This window comes from Pseudorca crassidens, chromosome 14 (assembly GCF_039906515.1).
Source record: "Pseudorca crassidens isolate mPseCra1 chromosome 14, mPseCra1.hap1, whole genome shotgun sequence".
Classification (NCBI taxonomy): Eukaryota; Metazoa; Chordata; class Mammalia; order Artiodactyla; family Delphinidae; genus Pseudorca; species Pseudorca crassidens.
The window spans coordinates 24,906,339-24,929,794 of NC_090309.1; the positions used below are offsets into that span (position 1 = coordinate 24,906,339).

General features: G+C 37.9%; 1 protein-coding gene across 4 annotated transcripts in view; it reads left to right on the plus strand.

Annotated features, from left to right (window-relative positions):
- The first annotated feature begins 16,530 nt into the window (after nt 1-16,530).
- The window catches only part of GCFC2 (GC-rich sequence DNA-binding factor 2), a 75,152-nt gene continuing 68,226 nt past the window's right edge, over nt 16,531-23,456 (plus strand). For 2 of the 4 annotated variants that reach the window (XM_067704552.1, XM_067704553.1), the window contains exons 1-2: nt 16,531-17,223; nt 21,579-21,704. In XM_067704552.1, coding sequence (XP_067560653.1) covers nt 16,941-17,223; nt 21,579-21,704 — 409 coding nt within the window. In that variant the 5' untranslated portion in view covers nt 16,531-16,940. The remainder of the gene's footprint in view (nt 17,224-21,578; nt 21,705-23,456) is intronic. The other 2 variants (XM_067704551.1, XM_067704550.1) reach the window with 2 other exon arrangements.

The window sequence follows — 23,456 nt, forward strand, 5'->3', positions numbered from 1 at the left end:
GCCTAACTGCTCTGATGAGGACTTCCAATAGTATGTTGAATAAGAGTGGTGAGAGTGGGCATCCTTGACTTGTTCCTGATTGTAGAGGGATAGCTTTCAGTTTCACCATTGAGTATGATGTAAGCTGTGGGCTTAACATATATGGCCTTTATTATGTTGGGGTACATTCCTTCTATACCCATCTTATTGAGAGTTTTTATCATAAATGTGTGTTGAATTTTGTCAATGCTTTTTATGCAACTATTAAGATAATCATGTGGTTTTTACCTTTCATTTTGTTAATGTGGTATATCATGTTGATTGATTTGCAGATGTTGAAATATCCTTGCATCCCTGGAATAAATCCCGCTTGCTCACAGTGTATGATCCTTTTAATGCATTGTTGTATTTGGTTTGCTAATATTTTACTGAGGATTTTTGCACCCATGTTCATTAGAGACGTTGGCCTGTAATTTTCTTTCTGTGTGTTGTCCTTGGTAGTTGTGGTATCAGGGGAGTGTTGGATTCATAAAATGAGTTAGAAAGCATTCCCTGTTCTTCAATTTTTTGGAAGAATTTGAGAAGGATAGACATTAAATTTTTGAATGTTTGGCATAATTTACCTGTGAAGCTGCCTGATCCTGAACTTTTGTTTTGTGGGTGGTTTTCGATTACTGTTTCAATCTGCTTACTTACTTACTTACTTACTCTTACTAGTGATTGGTATATTCAAATTTGCTATTTCTTCATGATTTAGTCTTGGAAGGTTGTATGAATTTAGCTATTTCTTCTAGGTTGTCCAATTTGTTGTTGTGTAGCTATTCATAGTATTCTCTTATAACCATTTGTATTTCTGTAGTATCCATTGTAATTTCTCCTCTTTTGTTTCCGATTTTATCTGAAACTTCTCTCCTTTTTTCTTAGTGAGTGTAGCTAAAGGTTTGTCAATTTTGTTTACCTTTTCAAAGAACTAGCTCTTAGTTATATTGATCTCTTCTATTGTTTTTGTAGTGTCTATTTCATTTATTTTCACTCTGATCTTTATTATTACTTTCCTTCTGCTGACTTTGGGCTTCATTTGTTCTACTTTTTCTAGTTCCTTTAGGTGTAAAATTAGATTATTTATTTGAGATTTTTCTTATTTCTTGAGGTAGGCCTTTATCACTATGAACTTCCCTCTTAGAACTGTTTTTTGCTGCCTCCCACAGATTTTGGTATGTTGTATTTTCATTTTCATTTGTCTTCAGGTATTTTTCAATTTCTCCTTTGATATCTTCATTGACCCAATAGGCTGTTGTTTAGTCTTCACATATTTGTGATTCTCCCAGCTTTCTTTTTGTAGTTGATACGTAGTTTCCTACCATTGTGATTGGAAAAGATGCTGATATTATTTCAGTCTTCTTAAATTTATTGAGACTTGTTTTATGTCCTAACATATGGTCTCACCTTGATTCTCAAGGTTCCATTGAGAAGAATTTGTATTTGCTGTATTTAGATGGAATGTTCTAGATTTAAGGCCATTGTTTTCTTGTTGACTCTCTGTCTGGATGGTCTATCCATTGATGGAAGTGGGGTTTTAAAATCCCCTACTATTATTGTGTTGCTGTCAATTTCACCCTTTAAGTCTGTTAATAATTGCTTTATATATTATGGTGCTCCTGTGTTAGATGCATATATATTAACAACTGTTATGTCTTCTTGATGAATTGTCCCCTTTATCATAATATAATGTCTACCTTTGTCTCTCGCTACATTTTTTGGCTTGCAGTTTATTTTATCTGATATGAGTATGGCTACACTCACTTTCTTTTGGCTGCCATTTGCTTCGAGTATCATGTTTCATCCTTCTACTATGCACTTATGTTTGCTTTTAGAGCTGAGTCTCCTGGAGGCAGCACATAGTTGGAGCTTGTTTTTTAATCCATCTATCAGCTCTGTGTCTCTTGATTAATGAATTCAAATCATTAGTATTTAGGGTGATTATTGATAAATGGGGACTTAGTACTGCCATTTTATCTTTTGTCTTCTGGTTACTCTATATCTCTGTTGTTTCTTTTTCCTTGTGTTTTTGTCTGCCATTTTGGTTTGGTGATATTTCTGTTTCCTCTCTTTTTATATTGCATGTCACTGCTTCAGATTTATGTTTTGTGATTACCATGAGGTTTGTATAAAATTTCTCATAGATAAAATAGTCATTTTTCTGCTGCTGGCATCTTATCTTCATTTGCCTTTACTGGTTCTGTCCTTTTCTTCTGCCTCTTTTATGTTTTTGTTGTTTCAAATTATCCCTTTTTACGTTGTGAGTTCATTACCAAATTGAAGTAGCTATAGTTATTTTTTCCTGCTTTCTCCCTTTATCCTATAATTGTTTAACAACCTATTTGGATACAGAGTTGCAAGTTTCTGACTCTGTCTATTTATCACCCTACTCAAAGTTTTGTGTACTTTTTTGCCTTTTCATTTCAGGTAGAAGAGCTCCTTTCAACATGTCATGCAAGGCAGATCTAGTTGTGATGAACTCCCTCAGCTTTTATTTGTCTGGGAAAGCCTTTATTTCTCTTTCATATCTGAAGGATAACATTGCTGGATAGAGTATTCTTGGCTAACAGTTTTTATCTCTCAATATTTTGAGTATGTCATTCCATTCTCCTAGCCTGTGGAGTTTCTGTTGAGAAATCTGCTGATAGCCTAAGGAGGGTTCCTTTGTAGGTTACCCCCACCCCACCCAGCTGCCTTTAAACTTTTGTCTTTGTCATTGACTTCTGACAGTTTGAATATGTGTCTTGGAGAAGGTATTTTTTCATTAAGGCAATTAAGTGTTCTTTTAGTTTCATTGACTTATATACCCATTTCCTTCCCCAGGTTTGGGAATTTTTCAGCTATTACTTCTTTAAATCAACTCACTGCTCCCTTCTCACTCTAATCTCCTTCTGAGATACCTATTATCATTATGTTGTCCTTCTTAATGGAGTCAGATAGTTATTGAAGAATTTCTTCATTTTTTTGATCTTAGCTCTCTCTCCTTTTCTACCTGTATCATTTCTAGATATCTATCTTTGTTCTTGCAAATTCTGTCTTCCATATGGTCTGTTTGATTTTCAGTGCTGTCTAATGCATTCTTAATCTCATTTTTTGAGTTCTTCATCTCCAGAATTTCTGTTTGGTTCTTTTTCAGAGTTTCAGTCTCTTTGATAAAGTATTCCTTTGTTCATTAATTTTATTCTTGAGCTCATTGAACTGCCTTTCTGAGTTTTCTTAGAGCTCATTGAGTTTCTTCATGTTATCAATTAGATCAGAATTCTGGAGAATTGTCATTTTCTTTTGCAATACTCTGTTATTGTGTTTTTTCATGGTGCTTGATGAGTTGTTCCTCTGCCAGAGCATTTGAAGTAGTGAACACTTTTCTTCTTTAGGTAAAGTATTTTCTACTGGATTCTAACAACTCAACAAGTTAGTAATTAGAGGCCTTTATTTTCCTTTTCAGTAAGTGGCACTAGAGCACAAGCTTTTGATATCTCTTACCTGAGCTGCCTCTGGCTATATTTGAGAATCCACCTTCTTTCTACCCTCCATCTCCTCTTCCAGAGGTGTTGCCAATGGCCTCATTGTCACTGTTTGTGTCTCCAGGGTCACTGGTGTCTTGCTGCTGCCAGTGTTGCTGCTGTCAATGGTATCACCACCTAGGGCACCGGGACGGCAGATGCCTCCATCACATCCAAGTTTGCCTGGGTCACACAGAGGGAGATGAAGCGTGGCAGGTAGAGCCATGGTCACAGGCACCTCTGCCATATCCAGGGTTTTTAGGTTTGGGGGCGCTAATGCTGTGGGCAGGGAGCCAGAATTTTGGGCACCTCCACAGCTGGAAGGACAAGGTCACAGGCCCCACTGCTGCTTTTTCTTGGTTCCCTGTGGCCACAGATGTCACTGTGGTCAGGATGCTGGAGTCACATATGCTACCTCCCCTGCTGCTACCAGGCTCCCTGGGGCTCAGTCTCCATGGCCAGAGGGCCAGGATTACAAGCAACACCTCTACTTTTCCCTGGTTCTGTCTCTTCTATGTGTTCCAGTCCAACCACCTTTAGATGTACAGATGTGTGGAACTCTCCAGCATCTTCGTGTGTTGGGCAAAGAAACATTTGTTGAGTCAGGGATGTTTTATTGTTGTATGTTAAAGGGGGAAGATTAAAAGAGCATCTCACACCACCATGATGCTGACATCTGTCCTAGGGAGCTTTTCTTAATTTTTCTCTTTGTTACTCTGTTTCCTCGTCCAAGAAAGCAGGGATAATGCTCCAACTAGTAAGAATGCTATAAGTATAAAATGAAATAATATATGTTAAGTGCTTGTCATAATACCTGACACATAGTAGTTGCTCAATAAATTTTGGCTGCTATTATTATTTTATTGCCTACCAAAAATTAGTGCTTTTAAGATCTCACTCTTATAAGAAGTGAAACTAAAATAATTCCCTACTGAGACCAAATAGGCTTTCTGGTCCCTAAGTTAAACAATTCTGAAAGAATTATATTTTCCTATTTTTCATCCTAAATAATACTGGGCTGAACAAAGATATTTGTTACCAGAAGCACCTGCTCCTGGAAGTTAAGACTGTAAGCCAACTAAAAACAGCTTACTTGTCAAGATTAACAGCTGGCTCAAGAAGATTGAAATCATATAAAGTATCTTTTCTGGCCACAGTGGTATGAAACTAGAAACCAACAAGAGGAAAGCTGGAAAATTTATAAGTGGAAACTAAACAATACACTCCTAAACAACCAATAGTTCAAATAAGAAATAAAAATTTTAAAAAATCTCAAAACAAATGGAAATGGAAATACAACACACCAAAACCTACAGCATGCTGCAAAAGCAGTTAATAGAGGAAATTTTATTGTTATAAACGAATATATTAAGAAAATAGAGAGATCCCAAATAAACTACATATCAAGGAACTAAAAAAAGAGAACAAACTAAACCCCAAAATAAGCAGAAGGAAGGAAATAACAAAAATCAGAGTAAATGAAATAGAGACAGGAAAAAATAGAAAATACTAACAAAACTAAGAATTGTTTTTTTGAAAAGATAAACAAAATTGACAAACTTTTAGCTAGACTAACCACAGGGTGGGGGAAAGAAGACTCAAATAAATAAAATCAGAAATGAAAGAGGAGACATTACAAAAGGTACCACAAAAATACATAAGATCATAAAAGACTACTATGAACAATTATACACCAGCAAATTGGATAACCTAGAATAAATGGATAAATTCCTAGAAACATATACCTTACCAAGACTGAATCATGAAGAAATAGAAAATATGAACAGACCAATAATAAGTGAGGAGATTGAATCAGTAATCAAAAACCTTCCAACACAGAAGTGTCCAGGATGAGATGGTTTCATTAATGAATTCTATCAAACACTTAGAGACGAATTAAAGCCAATCCTTCTCAAACTATTTCAAAAAAAATGAAGAAGAGGGAACCATCCCAAACTCATTTTAAGAGGCCCTAATACCAAATCCAGCTAAGGTCACTACAAGAAAACTATAGACCAATATCCCTGATGGATATAGATACAAAAATTCTCAACAAAATATTAGCAAACTGAATTCAACAACATATTAAAGAGATCATGCACCATGATCAAGTGGGATTTATCCCCAGGATGCAAGGATGAGTCAACATATGCAAATCAAAAATGTGATACAACACATTAAATAGAATAAAAGGTGAAAACAATATGATCCTCTCAGTAGATGCAGAAAAAGCATTTGACAAAATACAACATCCTTTCATGATAAAAAAAGTCCTCAACAAATTAGGTATAGAAGGAACATACTTCAACATAATAAAGGCCATGTACAACAAACCCACAGCTAACATCATACTCAATGGTGAAAGAGTGAAAGCTTTTTCTCTAAGATCACAAACAAGACAGATGCCCACTCTCACCTCTTATTCAACACAGTAGTGAAATTCCTAGTTAGAGCAATTAGACAAGATAAAGAAATAAAAGGTATCCAAATCAGAAAGGAAGAAGTAAAATTGTCATTATTTGACCTTATATATAGGAAACCCTAAAAACTATACATGCACACACATACAAACACACACAAATTATTAGAAAGAATACGTAAACTCAACAAAATTGCAGAATACAAAATCAACACACAAAAATCAGCTGCATTTATACACGCTAACAATGAACAATCAAAAATGGAAATTTGGAGAACAATCCCATTTACAATAGCATCAAACAGGAAAAAATACTTTGGAATAAATTCAACCAAGGAGGTAAAGACTTCTGCACTGAAAACTACAAAACATTGATGAAAGAAATTAAAGAAAATACCATAAAGAGAAAGACATCCTGTGTTTATGAATTGGAAGACAATATTGTTACAACGTCCATACTACCTCCAAAGAGTCTACATATTCAAAGCAATCCCTATTAAAATCTCAATTTTTACAGAAATAGGAAAAAAATCCTAAAATTCATCTGGAAGCACAAAACACCCTGAATAGCCAAAACAACTCTATGAAAGAAAACAAAGTTGAAGGCATCACATCTCCTGATTTTTAAACCTATTGCAAAACTACAACGATCAAAAGACTATGGAACTGGACGAGGGGAAGATGGCGGAAGAGTAAGACGCGGAGATCACCTTCCTCCCCACAGATACACCAGAAATACATCTACACGTGGAACAACTCCTACAGAACACCTACTGAACACTGGCAGAAGACCTCAGACCTCCCAAAAGGCAAGAAACTCCCCACGTAACTGGGTAGGGCAAAAGAAAGAAAGAAAAAACAGAGACAAAAGAATGGGGATGGCACCTGCACCAGTGGGAGGGAGCTGTGAAGGAGGAAAGGTTTCCACACACTGGGAAGCCCCTGCGCGGGCGGAGACTGCAGGTGGCGGAGGTGGGGAGCTTCGGGGCCGCAGAGGAGAGTGCAGCCACAGGGATGCGGAGGGCAAAGTGGGAGATTCCCGCACAGAGAATCGGTGTCGACTGGCACCCACCAGCGCAAGAGGCTTGTCTGCTCACCCGCTGGGGCAGGCGGGGCTGCGAGCTGAGGCTCGGGCTTTGGTCGGAGCGCAGGGAGAGGACTGAGGCTGGCAACGTGAACACAGCCTGAAGGGGGTTAGTGCGCCACGGCTAGACGGGAGGGAGTCCGGGGAAAAGTCTGCACCTGCCGAAGAGGCAAGAGACTTTTTCTTCCCTCTTTGTTTCCTGGTGCGCGAGGAGAGAGGATTAAGAGCGCTGCTTGGAGGAGCTCCAGAGACGGGCATGAGCCGTGGCTAAAAGCGCGGACCCAAGAGACAGGCAGGAGATGATAAGGCTGCTGCTGCCGCCACCAAGAAGCCTGTGTGCAAGCACAGGTCACTATCCACACCTCCCTTCCGGGGAGCCTATGCAGCCCGCCACTGCCAGGTTCCCGGGATCCAGGGACAACTTCCCCGGGAGAATGCACGGTGAGCCTCAGGCTGGTGCAACGTCACGCCGGCTTCTGCCGCCGTAGGCTCATCCCGCAATCCATGCCCCTGGCTCCCCCCGGCCTGAGTGAGCCAGAGCCCCCGAATCAGCGGCTCCTTTAATCCCATCCTGTCTGAGTGAAAAACAGACGCCCTCTGGCGACCTACACTCAGAGGCGGGGCCAAATCCAAAGCTGAGCCCCTGGGAGCTGTGAGAACAAAGAAGAGAAAGGGAAATCTCTCCCAGCAGCCTAAGAAGCAGCGGATTAAAGTTCCACAATCAACTTGATGTACCCTGCCTCTGTGGAATACATGAATAGACAACGAATCATCGCAAATTGAGGAGGTGGACTTTGAGAGCAAGATTTATGATTTTTTCCCCTTTTCCTCTTTTTGTGAGTGTGTATGTGTATGCTTCTGTGTGAGATTTTGTCTGTATAGCTTTGTTTCCACCATTTGGCCTAAGGTTCTATCCATCCGTTGTTTTTTTTATTAATTTTTTTCTTAATAATTATTTTTTTAATTTAATACCTTTATTATATTTTACTTTATTTTATTTTACTTTATCTTCTTTCTTTCTTTCTTTTTTCCTTCCTTCCCTACTTCCTTCCTTCCTTCCTTCCTCCCTCCTTCCCTCCCTCCCTCTCTCCTTTCTTTCTTTCTTTCCTTCTTTTCTCCTTCCTTCCTTCCTTCCTTCCTTTCTTTCTTTCTTTCTTTCTTCCTAATTCTACTAATTCTTTCTCTCTACTTTTGCTCCCTTTTTTTCTGAGCCGTGTGGATGAAAGGCACTTGGAACTGCAGGCAGGAGTCAGTGCCGTGCCTCTGAGGTGGGAGAGCCAACTTCAGGACACTGGTCAACAAGAGACCTCCCAGCTCCACATAATACCAAACGGCAAAAATCTCCCAGAGATATCCATCTCAACGCAAGCACCCAGCTTCACTCAACAATCAGCAAGCTACAGTGCTGGACACCCTATGCCAAAGAACTAGCAAAACAGGAACACAACCCCACCCATTAGCAGAGAGGCTGCCTAAAATCATAATAAGTCCACAGACACCCCAAAACACACAACCAGACGTGGACCTGCCCACCAGAAAGACAAGATCCAGCCTCATCCACCACAACACAGGCACTAATCCCCTCCACCATAAGCCTACACAACCCACTGAACCAACCTTAGCCACTGGGGACAGACACCAAAAACAATGGGAACTATGAACTTGCAGTCTTCAAAAAGGAGACCCCAAACACAGTAGATAAGCAAAATGAGAAGTCAGAAAAACACACAGCAGATGAAGGAGCAAGACAAAAACCCACCAGGCCTAACAAATTAAGAGGAAATAGGCAGCTTACCTGAAAAAGAATTCAGAATAATGATAGTAAAGATGATCCAAAATCTTGGAAATAGAATAGACAAAATGCAAGAAATGTTTAACAAGGACCTAGAAGAACTAAAGATGAAACAAACAACGATGAACAACACAATAAATGAAATTAAGAATACTCTAGAAGGGATCAATAGCAGAATAACTGAGGCAGAAGAACGGACAAGTGACCTGGAAGATAAAATAGTGGAAATAACTACTGCAGAGCAGAATAAAGAAAAAAGAATGAAAAGAACTGAGGACAGTCTCAGAGACCTCTGGGACAACATTTAACACACCAACATTAGAATTATAGGGGTTCCAGAAAAAGAAGAGAAAAAGAAAGGGACTGAGAAAATATTTGAAAAGATTATAGTTGAAAACTTCCCTAATATGGGAAAGGAAATAGTTATTCAAGTCCAGGAAGCACAGAGAGTCCCATACAGGATAAATCCAAGGAGAAATATGACAAGACACATATAAATCAAACTGTCAAAAATTAGATACAAAGAAAGCATATTAAAAGCAGCAAGGGAAAAACAACAAATAACACACAAGGAAATCCCCACAAGGTTAACAGCTGAACTTTCAGCAGAAACTCTGCAAGCCAGAAGGGAGTGGCAGGACATATTTAAAGTGATGAAGAAGAAAAACCTGCAACCAAGATTACTCTACCCAGCAAGGATCTCATTCAGATTTGATGGAGAAATTAAAATCTTTACAGACAAGCAAAAGCTGACAGAGTTCAGCACCACCAAACGAGCTTTACCACAAATGCTAAAGGAAATTCTCTAGGCAAGAAACACAAGAGAAGGAAAAGACCTACAATAGCGAACCCAAAACAATTTAGAAAATGGGAATAGGAACATACATATGGATAATTATCTTAAATATAAATGGACTAAATGCTCCCACCAAAAGACACAGATTGGCTGAATGGATACAAAAACAAGACCCATATATATGCTGTCTACAAGAGACCCACTTCAGACCTAGAGACACATACAGACTGAAAGTAAGGGGATGGAAAAGATATTTCATGCAAATGAAAACCAAAAGAAAGCTGGAGTAGCAATTCTCATATCAGACAAAATAGACATTAAAATAAAGACTATTCAAAGGGGCAAAGAAGGACACTACATAATGATCAAGCGATCGATCCAAGAAGAAGATATAACAATTGTAAATATTTATGCACCCAACATAGGAGCACCTCAATACATAAGGCAAATTCTAACAGCCATAAAAGGGGAAATCGACAGTAACACATTCATAGTAGGGGACTTAAACACTCCACTTTCACCCATGGACAGATCATCCAAAATGAAAATAAATAAGGAAACACAAGCTTTAAACGATACATTAAACAAGATGGACTTAATTGATATTTATAGGACACTCCACCCAAAAACAACAGAATACACATTTTTCTCAAGTGCTCATGGAACATTCTCCAGGATAGATTATATCTTGGGTCACAAATCAAGCCTTGGTAAATTTAAGAAAATTGAAATTGTATTAAGTATCTTTTCCGACCACAACGCCATGAGACTAGATATCAATTACAGGGAAAGATCTGTAAAAAATACAAACACATCGAGGCTAAATAATACACTACTTAATAACAAAGTGATCACTGAAGAAATCAAAGAGGAAATTAAAAAATACCTTGAGGGACTTCCCTGGTGGCACAGTGGTTAAGACTCCATGCTCCCAATGCAGGGGACCTGGGTTCGATCCCTGGCCGGGGAACTAGATCCCACATGCATGCTGCAACCAAGACCCGGTGCAACCAAATAAATAAAAAAAAAAAAAAAAAAAAAAAAACCTTGAAACAAATGACAATGGAGACACGACGACCCAAAACCTATGGGATGCAGCAAAACAGTTCTAAGAGGGAAGTGTATAGCAATACAAGCCCACCTTAAGAAACAGGAAACATCTAGAATAAACAACCTAACCTTGCACCTCAAGCAATTAGAGAAAGAAGAACCAAAAAAACCCAAAGTTAGCAGAAGGAAAGAAATCATAAAAATCAGATCAGAAATAAATGAAAAAGAAATGAAGGAAACGATAGCAATGATCAATAAAACTAAAAGCTGGCTCTTTGAGAAGATAAACAAAATTGATAAACCATTAGCCAGACTCATCAATAAAATAAGGTAGAAGACTCAAATCAATAGAATTAGAAACGAAAAAGGAGAAGTAACAACTGACACTGCAGAAATACTAAAGATCATGGGAGATTACTACAAGCAACTCCATGCCAATAAAATGGACAACCTGGAAGAAATGGACAAATTCTTAGAAATACACACCCTGCCAAGACTGAATCAGGAAGAAACAGAAAATATGAAGAGAACAATCACAAGCACTGAAATTGAAACTGTGATTAAAAATCTTCCAACAAACAAAAGCCCGGGACCAGATGGCTTCACAGGCGAATTCTATCAAACATTTAGAGAAGAGCTAACACCTATCCTTCTCAAACTCTTCCAAAATACAGCAGAGGGAGGAACACTCCCAAATTCATTCTATGAGGCCAGCATCACCTTGATACCAAAGCCAGACAAGGATGTCACAAACAAAGAAAACTACAGGCCAATATCACTGATGAACATAGATGCAAAAATCCTCAACAAAATACTAGCAAACAGAATCCAACAGCACATTAAAAGGATCATACACCATGATCAAGTGGGGTTTATTCCAGGTATGCAAGGATTCTTCAATATACGCAAATCAATCAATGTGTTACACCATATTAACAAATTGAAGGAGAAAAACCATATGATCATCTCAATAGATGCAGAGAAAGCTTTTGACAAAATTCAACACCCATTTATGATAAAAACACTACAGAAAGTAGGCATAGAGGGAAGTTTCCTCAACATAATAAAGGCCATCTATGAAAAACCCACAGCCAACATCATCCTCAATGTTGAAAAACTGAAAGCACTTCCACTAAGATCAGGAACAAGACAAGGTTGCCCACTCTCACCACTCTTATTTAACATAGTTTTGGAAGTTTTAGCCACAGGAATCAGAGAAGCAAAGGAAATAAAAGGAATCCAAATCGGAAAAGAAGAAGTAAAGCTGTCACTGTTTGCAGATGACATGATACTATACACAGAGAATTCTAAAGATGCTACCAGAAAACTACTAGAGCTAATCAATGAATTTGGTAAAGTAGCAGGATACAAAATTAACGCACAGAAATCTCTGTCATTCCTATACACTAATGTTGAAAAATCTGAAAGTGAAATGAAGGAAACACTCCCATTTACCATTGCAACAAAAAGAATAAAATATCTAGGAATAAATCTATCTAAGGAGACAAAAGACCTGTATGCAGAAAATTATAAGACACTGATGAAAGAAATTAAAGATGATACAAATAGATGGAGAGATATACCATGTTCTTGGATTGGAAGAATCAACATTGTGAAAATGACTCTACTACCCAAAGCAATCTACAGATTCAATGCAATCCCTATCAAACTACCACTGGCATTTTTCACAGAACTAGAACAAAAAATTTCACAATTTGTATGGAGACACAAAAGACTCCGAATAGCCAAAGCAATCTTGAGAACGAAAAACGGAGATGGAGGAATCAGGCTCCCTGACTTCAGACTATACTACAAAGCTACAGTAATCAAGACAGTATGGTACTGGCACAAAAACAGAAAGATAGATCAATAGAACAGGTAGAAAGCCCAGAGATAAACCCACGCACATATGGTCATCTTATCTTTGATAAAGGAGGCAGGAATGTACAGTGGAGAAAGGAGAGCCTCTTCAATAAATGGTGCTGGGAAAACTGGTCAGGTACATGTGTAAAAGTATGGGATTAGATCACTCCCTAACACCATACACCAAAATAAGCTCAAAATGGATTAAAGACCTAAATGTAAGGGCAGAAACTATCAAACTCTTAGAGGAAAACATAGGCAGGACACTCTATGACATAAATCACAGCAAGATCCTTTTTGACCCACCTCCTAGAGAAATGGAAATAAAAACAAAAATAAACAAATGGGACCTAATGAAACTTCACAGCTTTTGCACAGCAAAGGAAACCATAAACAAGACCAAAAGACAACCTCAGAATGGGAGAAAATATTTGCAAATGAAACAACTGACAAAGCATTACTCTCCAAAAGTTATAAGCAGCTCATGCAGCTCAATAACAAAAAAACAAACAACCCAATCCAAAAATGGGCAGAAGACCTAAATAGACATTTCTCCAAAGAAGATATACAGACTGCCAACAAACACATGAAAGAATGCTCAACATCACTAATCATTAGAGAAATGCAAATCAAAAGTACAGTGAGATATCATCCCACACCAGTCAGAATGGCCGTCATCAAAAAATCTAGAAACAATAAATGCTGGAGAGGGTGTGGAGAAAAGGGAACCCTCTTGCACTGCTGGTGGGAATGTGAATTGGTACAGCCACTATGGAGAACAGTATGGAGGTTCCTTAAAAAACTACAAATAGAACTACTATATGACCCAGCAATCCCACTACTGGGCATATACCCTGAGAAAACCATAATTCAAAAAGAGTCAGGTACCGAAATGTTCATTGCAGCTCTATTTACAATAGCCCGGAGATGGAAACAACCTAAGTGTCCATCATCGGATGAATGCATAAAGATGATGTGGCACATACATACAATGGAATATTACTCAGCCATAAAAAGAAACGAAATTGAGCTATTTGTAATGAGGTGGATAGACCTAGAGTCTGTCATACAGAGTGAAGTACGTCAGAAAGAGAAAGACAAATACCGTTTGCTAACACATATATATGGAATTTAAGAAAAAAAATGTCATGAGGAACCTAGGGGTAAGACAGGAATAAAGACACAGACCTACTATCGAACGGACTTGAGGATATGGGGAGGGGGAAGGGTGAGCTGTGACAAAGCGAGAGAGAGGCATGGACATATATACACTACCAAACGTAAGGTAGATAGCTAGTGGGAAGCAGCCGCATAGCACAGGGAGATCAGCTCAGTGCTTTGTGACCACCTGGAGGGGTGGGATAGGGAGGGTGGGAGGGAGGGAGACGCAAGAGGGAAGAGATATGGGAACATATGTATATGTATAACTGATTCACTTTGTTATAAAGCAGAAACTAACACACCATGTAAAGCAATTATACCCCAATAAAGATGTTAAAAAAAAATAAAAGAACATACAGAAGTTTCAAGTAAGATAAAAAAAAAAAAAAAGAGTATGGTACTGCCATAAAGACAGACATGTAGAACAATGATACAGAATAGAGAATCCAGAAATAAACACACACATATACGGTCAACTAATCTTTGACAGAAATACCAAGAACACACAATGGGAAAGAATAGTCTCTTCAACAGATGGTGTTGGGGAAACTGGATATCCACATGCAAAAGAACAAAATTGTATGCTTATCTTACACCATATACAAAAATCATTTCAAAATATATTAAACACTTAAACATAAAAATCTTAAACTGTAAAATTCTTAAAAGAAAATTTAAGGGAAAATCTTCATGACATTGGTCTTGGCAATGATTTATTGGATATGATGCCAAAAGCACTGGCAACAGAATCAAAAATAGACAAGTAGGATTACATCAAACTAAAAAGCTTCTGCCCAGCAAAGGAAATGATCAACAGACTGAAAAGGCAAACTATGGAAAGGGAGAAAAATATTGACAAACCGTATATATGATAAGAGATTAATATCCAAAATATATAAGGTAGTACTACAACTCAATGACAAAACAAAACCAACAACAACAACAAAACCAAATAACCCAATTTTAAAATGGGCAAAGGATTTGAATAGACTTTCTCCAAAGAAGCCAACAGCTATGTGAAAGATGCTGAACATCACTAATCAGGGAAATGCCTATCAAAACCACAATGAGATATCACTTCACATCTGCTAGGATGGCCGGTATCAATCAGTCAATCAATCAATAGTCAACAAGTGTTTGCAAGGTTGTGGAGAAACTGGAATGTTTGCACACAGTTGGTGGGAATGTGAAATGTGCAGTTGTTATGGAAAACAGTAGGGAAGTTCCTCGAAAAATTAAAAATAAAACTACCATATGATCCAGCCATCCCACTTCTGGGTATTTATCCACAAGAATTGAAATCAGGATCTTGAAGACATATTTGCACTCCCACGTTTATTGCAACATTCTTCACAATAGCCAAGGTATGGAAACCACCTAAATGTCTATTGTCCAATGAATGGATAAAGAAAATGTGGTATATAGAGACAATGGAATATCATTCATCATTAAAAAGGAAGGAAATCCCACTATATGTGACAAAATGGATGAGCTTTGAGGACATTATGCTAAGTCACAGAAGGGTAAATACTGCATGATTCCACTTACATGAGGTACCTAAAATAGCCAAACTCATAGAAGCAAAAAGGAGAATGGTGATTGCCAGGGGCAGGGAGGAGGAGGAATGGGGAGTTAAAGTACAACAAGTAAAAAGCTTTGGTTAAAAGGAAAAAGTTCTAGAGATCTGCTGTACAACATTGTGTTTATAATTAACAATACTGTACTGTACACTTAAAAATTTGTTGAGAGTGTAGATCTTACATTAAGTATTTTGAGCATCATTTTTTTAAAGTAATTTCCAACAAGCCAAACTGTAGGGATAATTTGGCTAATAGCACCTGACCACCGGGAGCATGACCCCCATGTATATCATGACCCTTTGGGCCCAGGACAAGAGACCGTCATAGTAAGTGCTCAAAAATAGATACTGAAAAAATGAAAACAAAATTAGGTCCATACTTTTGTGGATCTATTTCCACAATAAGTGTTTTTAATTCCCGAAGGAGAGAGTGATAACTTATTAATAAGATTTCTCAATATTTGTTCTCTGAGAAAATCTGATGTAGGTTTGGCTTAAAAATGAAAATATATCTATTACTTATAACAACAGAGAATGAAAAGTAGCTCTATTATGAGAAAGGAGGTAATTTCCAAGATTGACACAATCCTTCTGTAAGTAGCACATTTCTCACTAGAGGGAGCTCAGAACCCACTGATCAATGGCTAGAGAAGCAGAATAAAATGTCACTTCACTAGGGGATAAACGATTTCCAAAAGCTGGAAATATTTCATATGCCAATTTTCTTTCAATTATTAACCTCTGCAATTTTAAATTATATAAAATATGAATAATGCAAAGTTTCCTAATAACCAGTTGATTAATTTAATTAGCTAGTATTGTAAATTAGTATAGTGGGGGCAAATAAGATATATGGCATTATTCATGTCATCTTGGGGGAAGAAATTCCTCGTATTCATAAGAAAGAGCAAATAATATAAAGTAGTGATGATTATGGGTACCTAAAAAGGCTTCTTGCTCTCTTGTTGCTCTTTACCTGTTTCTAAAGGTAATTCTGTGGGGCTGTCCTTGTTATCTCTGTGCATCTTTTTAAATAACATCCCCATTTTTCAAATACATTTTTTTTTCTTATGGACCAACGTATTTAACCAGGTTCTACTGAAGCCTTGATACTTGGAAGCAATCATTTGATTTTTGCTTATTTGTGCACCTATCATTTATGTGCAGATTTTACTGTGTAGATTTTACTGTTTAGCTTTCAGAGACAATCTCAAACACACACACACCTGCGGTTTTTTTGCTTGGTTTTTTTTTTTTTTTTTTTTTTTCTGTTTTAATTCTTGGTTGGAGAGAACTTCACTCTCTCCAGAAAGTAGAAGAGCAGATCCAGTCCCAGTCCAGGATGTGGGCATAACGCCTGATTCCCAGATAGGGTTTGCACAAGAGCCTGTGAGTGCAGCTTTCCATGGAACTCACCTCCGGAAGTCAGCGAGATTCTCTGCGACCATCTGCACAATCTGGCCTTGCAAAGTAAAAACGCTCTACATGCCTCAGCCCTGGGAACCGAACTCGGTCGAACAGATCGAAGGGAACAAAGCACGCATGCGCATGGCGAAGCTGGAGTCGAAGACGCGCCGGTAGGGCGCACGCATGCGGCGGAAAGGCGGGAGGCGGGAGCGCGCGCCTGGGTGACTGTTGTAGGCCTGGGTTAGCCAGAGCAGGAAGTGAACCTGCTATGGCTCACAGGCCGAAAAGGACTTTCCGGCAGCGCCGAGCGGACTCTAGTGACAGCGACAGCACCCAGGAGCCGTTTGCTGAACCCGGCGCGCCGGGGGAGCAGGCAGACCTGGGCCCTGCGGAGGAAGGGCTGCAGTCTGGAGGAGGCCGCGCGGAAGCGGCGGAACTACCCCGCCGGGCCCGGGGTCGGGGCCGGGGCCGGGGCCGCGGCCGGGTCTGGGCCAGTTCCCGGCACGCCGCGAGAGCGGCTTCGCGTTTGGACGGAGGCTCGGACGTCCCAGGTGACGCGGGGCAGCAGGATGGGTGCCTGGGGCAGCAGGGTGGATGCCCGGGGCGGGGTGTGGGGAGGATGGGGAAAGAGGCCGCGGGATTCTCTAGAGGTTTCTACAACCCTTTGCCAACCACGAACAACGATGATACCTGCCTGCGATCACTGGCCTGCTGCCTGTATCTCCGTATTGGGCCCCTTGGGGGAGTAGAAAGAATACTGCAAGGTTTGGGCTTGTCCGTGTTTGCACTGTCAGATAAACCCTCACTAATTATATATAGCTTTAGCGCTGCACTTTATGCTTATGAAGAACCTAAATCGTCACAGAAGAGTTTAAAAATTCCTAATACTCCTAGGTAGGTGAAGGTACTTTCTGTCCCCAATTCTTTTCCTCGAAAACAAGCAAAACGATACACTAGAAAAATTTAGGTGACAGGCTTTGGGACATTTTCTTTTGCGTTTTGTTTTTTAAGCGGTTATTTAAAGAAAAGATAAAAATAGCAATATATGCCACTAACAACAGATTGGTGACCCTGTAGAGTACCAATAATGGTGTTAAATACAGTGTAGTAATTTTGAAGTACCTTTGCGTTCTTAAAAATAGAATTCAAGCAGCATAAACTTGTTTACATAAGATGTGTTCTAGTTTGAATTGGAGTTTAATAATAATATAGTTAAAAATAAAACTATATAGTTAGGAAAAGTTAGAAATAAAAACACAGGAACAAGGACTTGGAAGGAACTTGTATAAATAGGGTCTTGAAGTTTAAATACATTAACTTCTGACTCAGACACACATAAAAATATTTGAGATTATGTTTCATTCTAAATGGAACTTCTAAAAAAATTCAGTAGTGAAGCTCATAGTAAAGGCCCTAAAAGCAACTAGCTTCTCCAGATAAATGGCACTTTTTACCTACTTTTGTCTGCAAACCATGTTTCTCCAGGATACCTAACACTCAGGTTTAATGAACTGAGGTAATCCCTGGCCTGTTGACATGAGTAGAATCTCCAGTTTGTCACCTGTGGATGATGCCACCGATAGAGTGATGATTCAGCATTTCTGGCTTGTCACAGGATGAAATAACCATGTAGAAAACAAACCTATGTTGCTAATGATATGTTACGTAATTTATTGTTATTTTCAAGACAGTATACATGGTATAATTTCAATAAATAAAAAAGTATCTGTAAAAAAATATATAGTTTTTGGTTAGTCTTGAGGTAAAAAAATTTTCTCCCACTTTTAGTCCAAGTGATTTTGGTGATTTCTTAGTCATTGTTATAATCACCTGTTTATCTGAAGTTCTGATGACTTTTAAAATATTTTTTGCTTTATGTAAGAGTCATCTGGTTAAACTTTAATGGGAGGGGGGGGTCCCAGGAGTTGCCTCTTCTCTTGCCTTCTAAAACAGTGAAACAGTGGTTCTCAAACTTTTTGGTCTTAAGAGTACCCTTTTGGTCTTAAAGGTATACATACCCATTATACTCTTAAGAATAATTAAGGATCCCAAAGAGCTTTTGTTTCTGTGGATTATATCTATAATAATTCTGTGGATTATATCTATAATATTTACCATCTTAGGAATTAAGATAAACTTTTATTAATTCTTTTTTAAAATTAACTCATTATATGTACAGATAAACCTTTTTAATGAAAAATAACTGTTTTCTGAAAAATAGAGTGACGTTTTCAATTTGCAAATCTCTTTAATGTCTGGTTTAATGGAAGACAGCTGAATTCTCACAGATATTTCTGCATTCAGTCTATTGAAATATGTTGTTTTGTTTGAATGTATGAAGAAAACCACAGATAGATGATTAGGAGTACTTAAGAGCCTTTTTAGTTCATTGAAGGTGTTCTGCTTTAATATTACAATGAAGCTCAAAAAGTAATAGGTTCTTAAAGGTTAGTTTGCAATGTGTGTCGACTGAAGAAAATGCACAATGTGAAAGTTTGTGAGTTAAGTTTTATTTGGGGCAAAATGAGAACTATAGCCCAGGAGACAGCGTTTCAGGTAGCTTTGAGAAACTGCTCCACAGAGGTAGGGGAGAGGTCAGTATTACATATGATATTAGTGAAGAGGGGTTTGTGCGGTCAAACACACATTTTGGCAGGCTTGCTGCTAGTCATGAGGAGCAGACATCACCATTAATGATTTTAGTGCTTTTCCAGATATGAGGAGATGTAAGGATTGAGCTCATAAAATCTTCTGAAAATATCTGTCTGAAGGCCTGTTCTGCCAGTTTTTCCCAAAGCACAGAGTACCTCATTCCTCATCTCTGCCCTGAACTCCTTTCAGGGTGTATTGAAAATCAGCAGCTACAGTAGTTTGTGACTTAATCCTTGTAGATGCAGAAGGCAAGTGCCAATTTTTTAGTTGGCATGAGGAAGCTGAAACCATATCAGTCAATTTTTTTGTACTCCACTAGATTAAAATCTGTCGGTGTGTTTTGCACTTTGAATGGCTCTTTTACCCATGCATGACTGGTAACATCATGCATTGACTCTTTGGAAAGTAGTAGTTCACCGAGTTGCAGTTCTTGCAAGTGTTGGTACAATTTATTACAATGTCAAAAGAAAAACTCTCTTAATGCTACTACTGACATCATCAGTCTTTAAGTATTGGAAAGCTATCAAGTTCACAGTAGAGGAAAGCTATCAAGTTCACAGTAGTATAATTCCCAAAATTATAGACTTCACTTGAAACTTCTAATTCTTGAAGTGATAGGCACAACTTTGCTCGTTTTTAAGAAAATGTTTGTCAGATACCCATGTCTGAATAACTAGAGTTTGTCTGTCATTCTTTCAAGTAGAAAGGTTTTCCTCCTCAAAGACAGTGGTTAAGTTCAACTTGCAGCTCATCACACAAGTGCTTTTCCTTGAGGCAACCATTGCATTTCATTATGAGCCAGAAGTGCTTTATGCATGCTTCTATTTTGATCCACAGAATATTAAAAAGATGTGTACTCAGGGCCAAAATTTAATCAAATTATTTTTTTATTGTTTCATTAAGGACAATAAGTGAAACTGACTATTTTTCTTGCTAGTACAAGGTGGAAAAGAATACAGTGGATGCTTCTGCAGATTGGTATCACTGTTACGATTCATACTAAAAGATTTGCAGTTTTACCCACCAACGGAGTAGAAAGGGCAAGTAACAAGTTAATGTTGTGATGAAAGTAGTTTGGCTTTTCCCTCAGACCCGCTGAAAGGGTCTGAGGGACCTCCAAGCGTTGATGGATCATACTCTGAGAACCACTGCTCTGGTGTAACTTTACTTCACTTTAAGAAGATGTAGGAGTTGTTATAAATAGCAGTAGCTAAGAAAGATGTAAGCTACAGCTATATTCCTTGTCTTTTACACTTGATCTTAGCCAAATGGCCAAGAAGCGATATATTACTTTGTCTTTTAATTCTTGATTTTACTCCAGCTTTTTTGAAATTTATATAGGTTTTCTAATTAAGGAACATTCTTAATATAAGAGTACTTATTTATGTAATCTTAAATCTTAAGGTTATTCACAACTATTACAAAATATTTGTGGACTAACAAGTCCTTTTTTGTCAATAATACCATAAATTCCTTTACACTTTGCTCATTCGATTCTCACAATACCTCTGTGGGTGTTCTCTCTTAATGCTGTCTTTGTTTAATAGATTAATTGACTATGTCCTTTCCAGAATCACACAATGGAAATAGATCCATGATTTGGTTTGAGGCTACAGTACTCATTATAGTACTTCTTACCACCAGCCATTGAAATGTAACTTAGTATTTATATTACAAGAGCCTAAATTCCAGAATTGGATGAAATTTGACTGAAAGCCCAGCTTCTTCATTTAGTAACTTTGTGACATTGGACATGTTATTTAGCCTTTCCAGTCCTTAATATTCTCATCAGTAATAGCATTTACTTTGTAGCGTTGTGAATGTTAAATGAAATAAATCTCGTAAACCAGACTTCAGTATGTCTAGCATATAGGAAATGTACGTTAAGTATTCTTTTCTTTTTCTACTTATTCACTATCACTGTTTTTCTTTTTTCATTTAAATATCCTTTCACTTTTTGTCATTTTCTTTTTTCTCTTATGTTCCCTTTCCTCTTTTCATTTCATTCTTTAATGAAGAGAGTATTTTACTAGTTAAGTAGATAACACAAATAGGATACGTCCTTGTACATTTATTAGACCATCCATTGATTTCAGAAAGAATGGAAATTAGGAAAGATCTGCATATCTACTTTAAATATGTGGAGTAAAATTAAAACACCATATTTTACATATGCCATGTGTTGTTCATAATTTCAATTATTGATTCCAACATCTTGACTCTTTCTTATTATATTCAAAAAACGTCCTGTTAGAATCCAGAGCGGTTGATCTTTCAACAGACGAAGAGGATGGAACACATCGTTCTTCAGAAAGTAAAGATGATCAGAGTTCATCTTCCAATAGCTCTAGCTCTCTGGAAGAAGAGTTTACATCACTAGGTTGGTAACTTTTGAATTTTGTTTAAGAACTTTATTTCTAATATTAGTATTTTTCTATAGCAGTGATTTTTTTTAATATTTATTTTTTTATACTGCAGGTTCTTATTAGTTATCTGTTTTATACATGTTAGTGTATATATGTCAATCCCAATCTCCCAATTCATCCCACCCACCCCACTTTTCCCCCTTGCGTTTGTTCTCTACATCTGTGTCACTGTTTTCCTTGCAAACCGGTTCATCTGTACCATTTTTCTAGATTCCACATATATGCGTTAATATATGATATTTGTTTTTCTCTTTCTGACTTACGTCGTTCTGTATGACAGTCTCTAGGTCCATCCACGTCTCTACAAATGACACAGTTTCGTTCCTTTTTATAGCTAATGTTCCATTGTATATATGTACCACATCTTCTTTATCCATTCATCTGTCGATGGGCATTTAGGTTGCTTCCATGACCTGACTATTGTAAATAGTGCTGCAGTGAACACTGGGGTGCATGTGTCTTTTTGAATTATGGTTTTCTCTGGGTATATGCCCAGTAGTGGGATTGCTGGGTCATATGGTAATTCTATATTTAGTTTTTGAAGGAACCTCCATATTGTTCTCCATAGTGGCTGTATCAGTTTACATTCCCACCAACAGTACAAGAGCGTTCCCTTTTCTCCACACCCTCTCCAGCATGTGTTGTTTGTAGATTTTCTGATGATGCCCATTGTAACTGGCATGAGGTGGTACCTCATTGTAGTTTTGATTTGCATTTCTCTAATAATTAGTGATGTTGAGCAGCTTTTCATGTGCCTCTTGGCCATCTGTATGTCTTCTTTGGAGAAATGTCTGTTTACGTCTTCTACCATTTTTTGATTGGGTTCTTTGTTTTTTTTTAATATTGAGCTGCATGAGCTGTTTATATATTTTGAAGATTAATCCTTTGTCCATTGATTCGTCTGCAAATATTTTCTCCCATTCTGAGGGCTGTCTTTTCATCTTGTTTACAGTTTCCTTTGCTATGCAAAAGCTTTTAAGTTTCATTGGGTCCCCTTTGTTTATTTTTGTTTTTATTTCCATTACTCTAGGAGGTGGATCAAAAAAGAACTTGCCGTGATTTATGTCAAAGAGTGTTCTTCCTATGTTTTCCTCTAAGAGTTTCCCATCTTACATTAGGGCTTTAATCCGTTTTGAGTTTTTTTGTGTGTGTGATGTTAGGGAGTGTTCTAATTTCATTCTTCTACATGTAGCTGTCCAGTTTTCCCAGCACCACTCATTAAAGAGACTGTCTTTTCTCCATTGCATATCCTTGCCTCCTTTGTCATAGATTAGTTGACCATAGGTGCGTGGGTTTATGTCTGGGCTTTCTGTCCTGTTCCATTATTCTGTATTTCTGTTTTTGTGCCAGAACCATATTGTCTTAATTAGTGTAGCTTTGTAGTATAATATGAAGTCAGGGAGTCTGAGTCCTCCAGCTCCGTTTTTTTCCCTCAAGATTGCTTTGGCTATTTGGGGTCTTTTGTGTCTCCATACAAATTTTCAGATTTTTTGTTCTAGTTCTATAAAAAATGCTCTTGGTAATTTGATAGGGATTGCATTGAATCTGTAGATTGCTTTGGGTAGTATAGTCATTTTCACAATATTGGTTCTTCCAATTCAAGAACATGGTATATCTCTCCATCTGTTTGTGTCATCTTTGATTTCTTTCATCAGTGTCTTATGGTCTTCTGAGTACAGACCTTTTACCTCCTTAGGTAGGTTTAT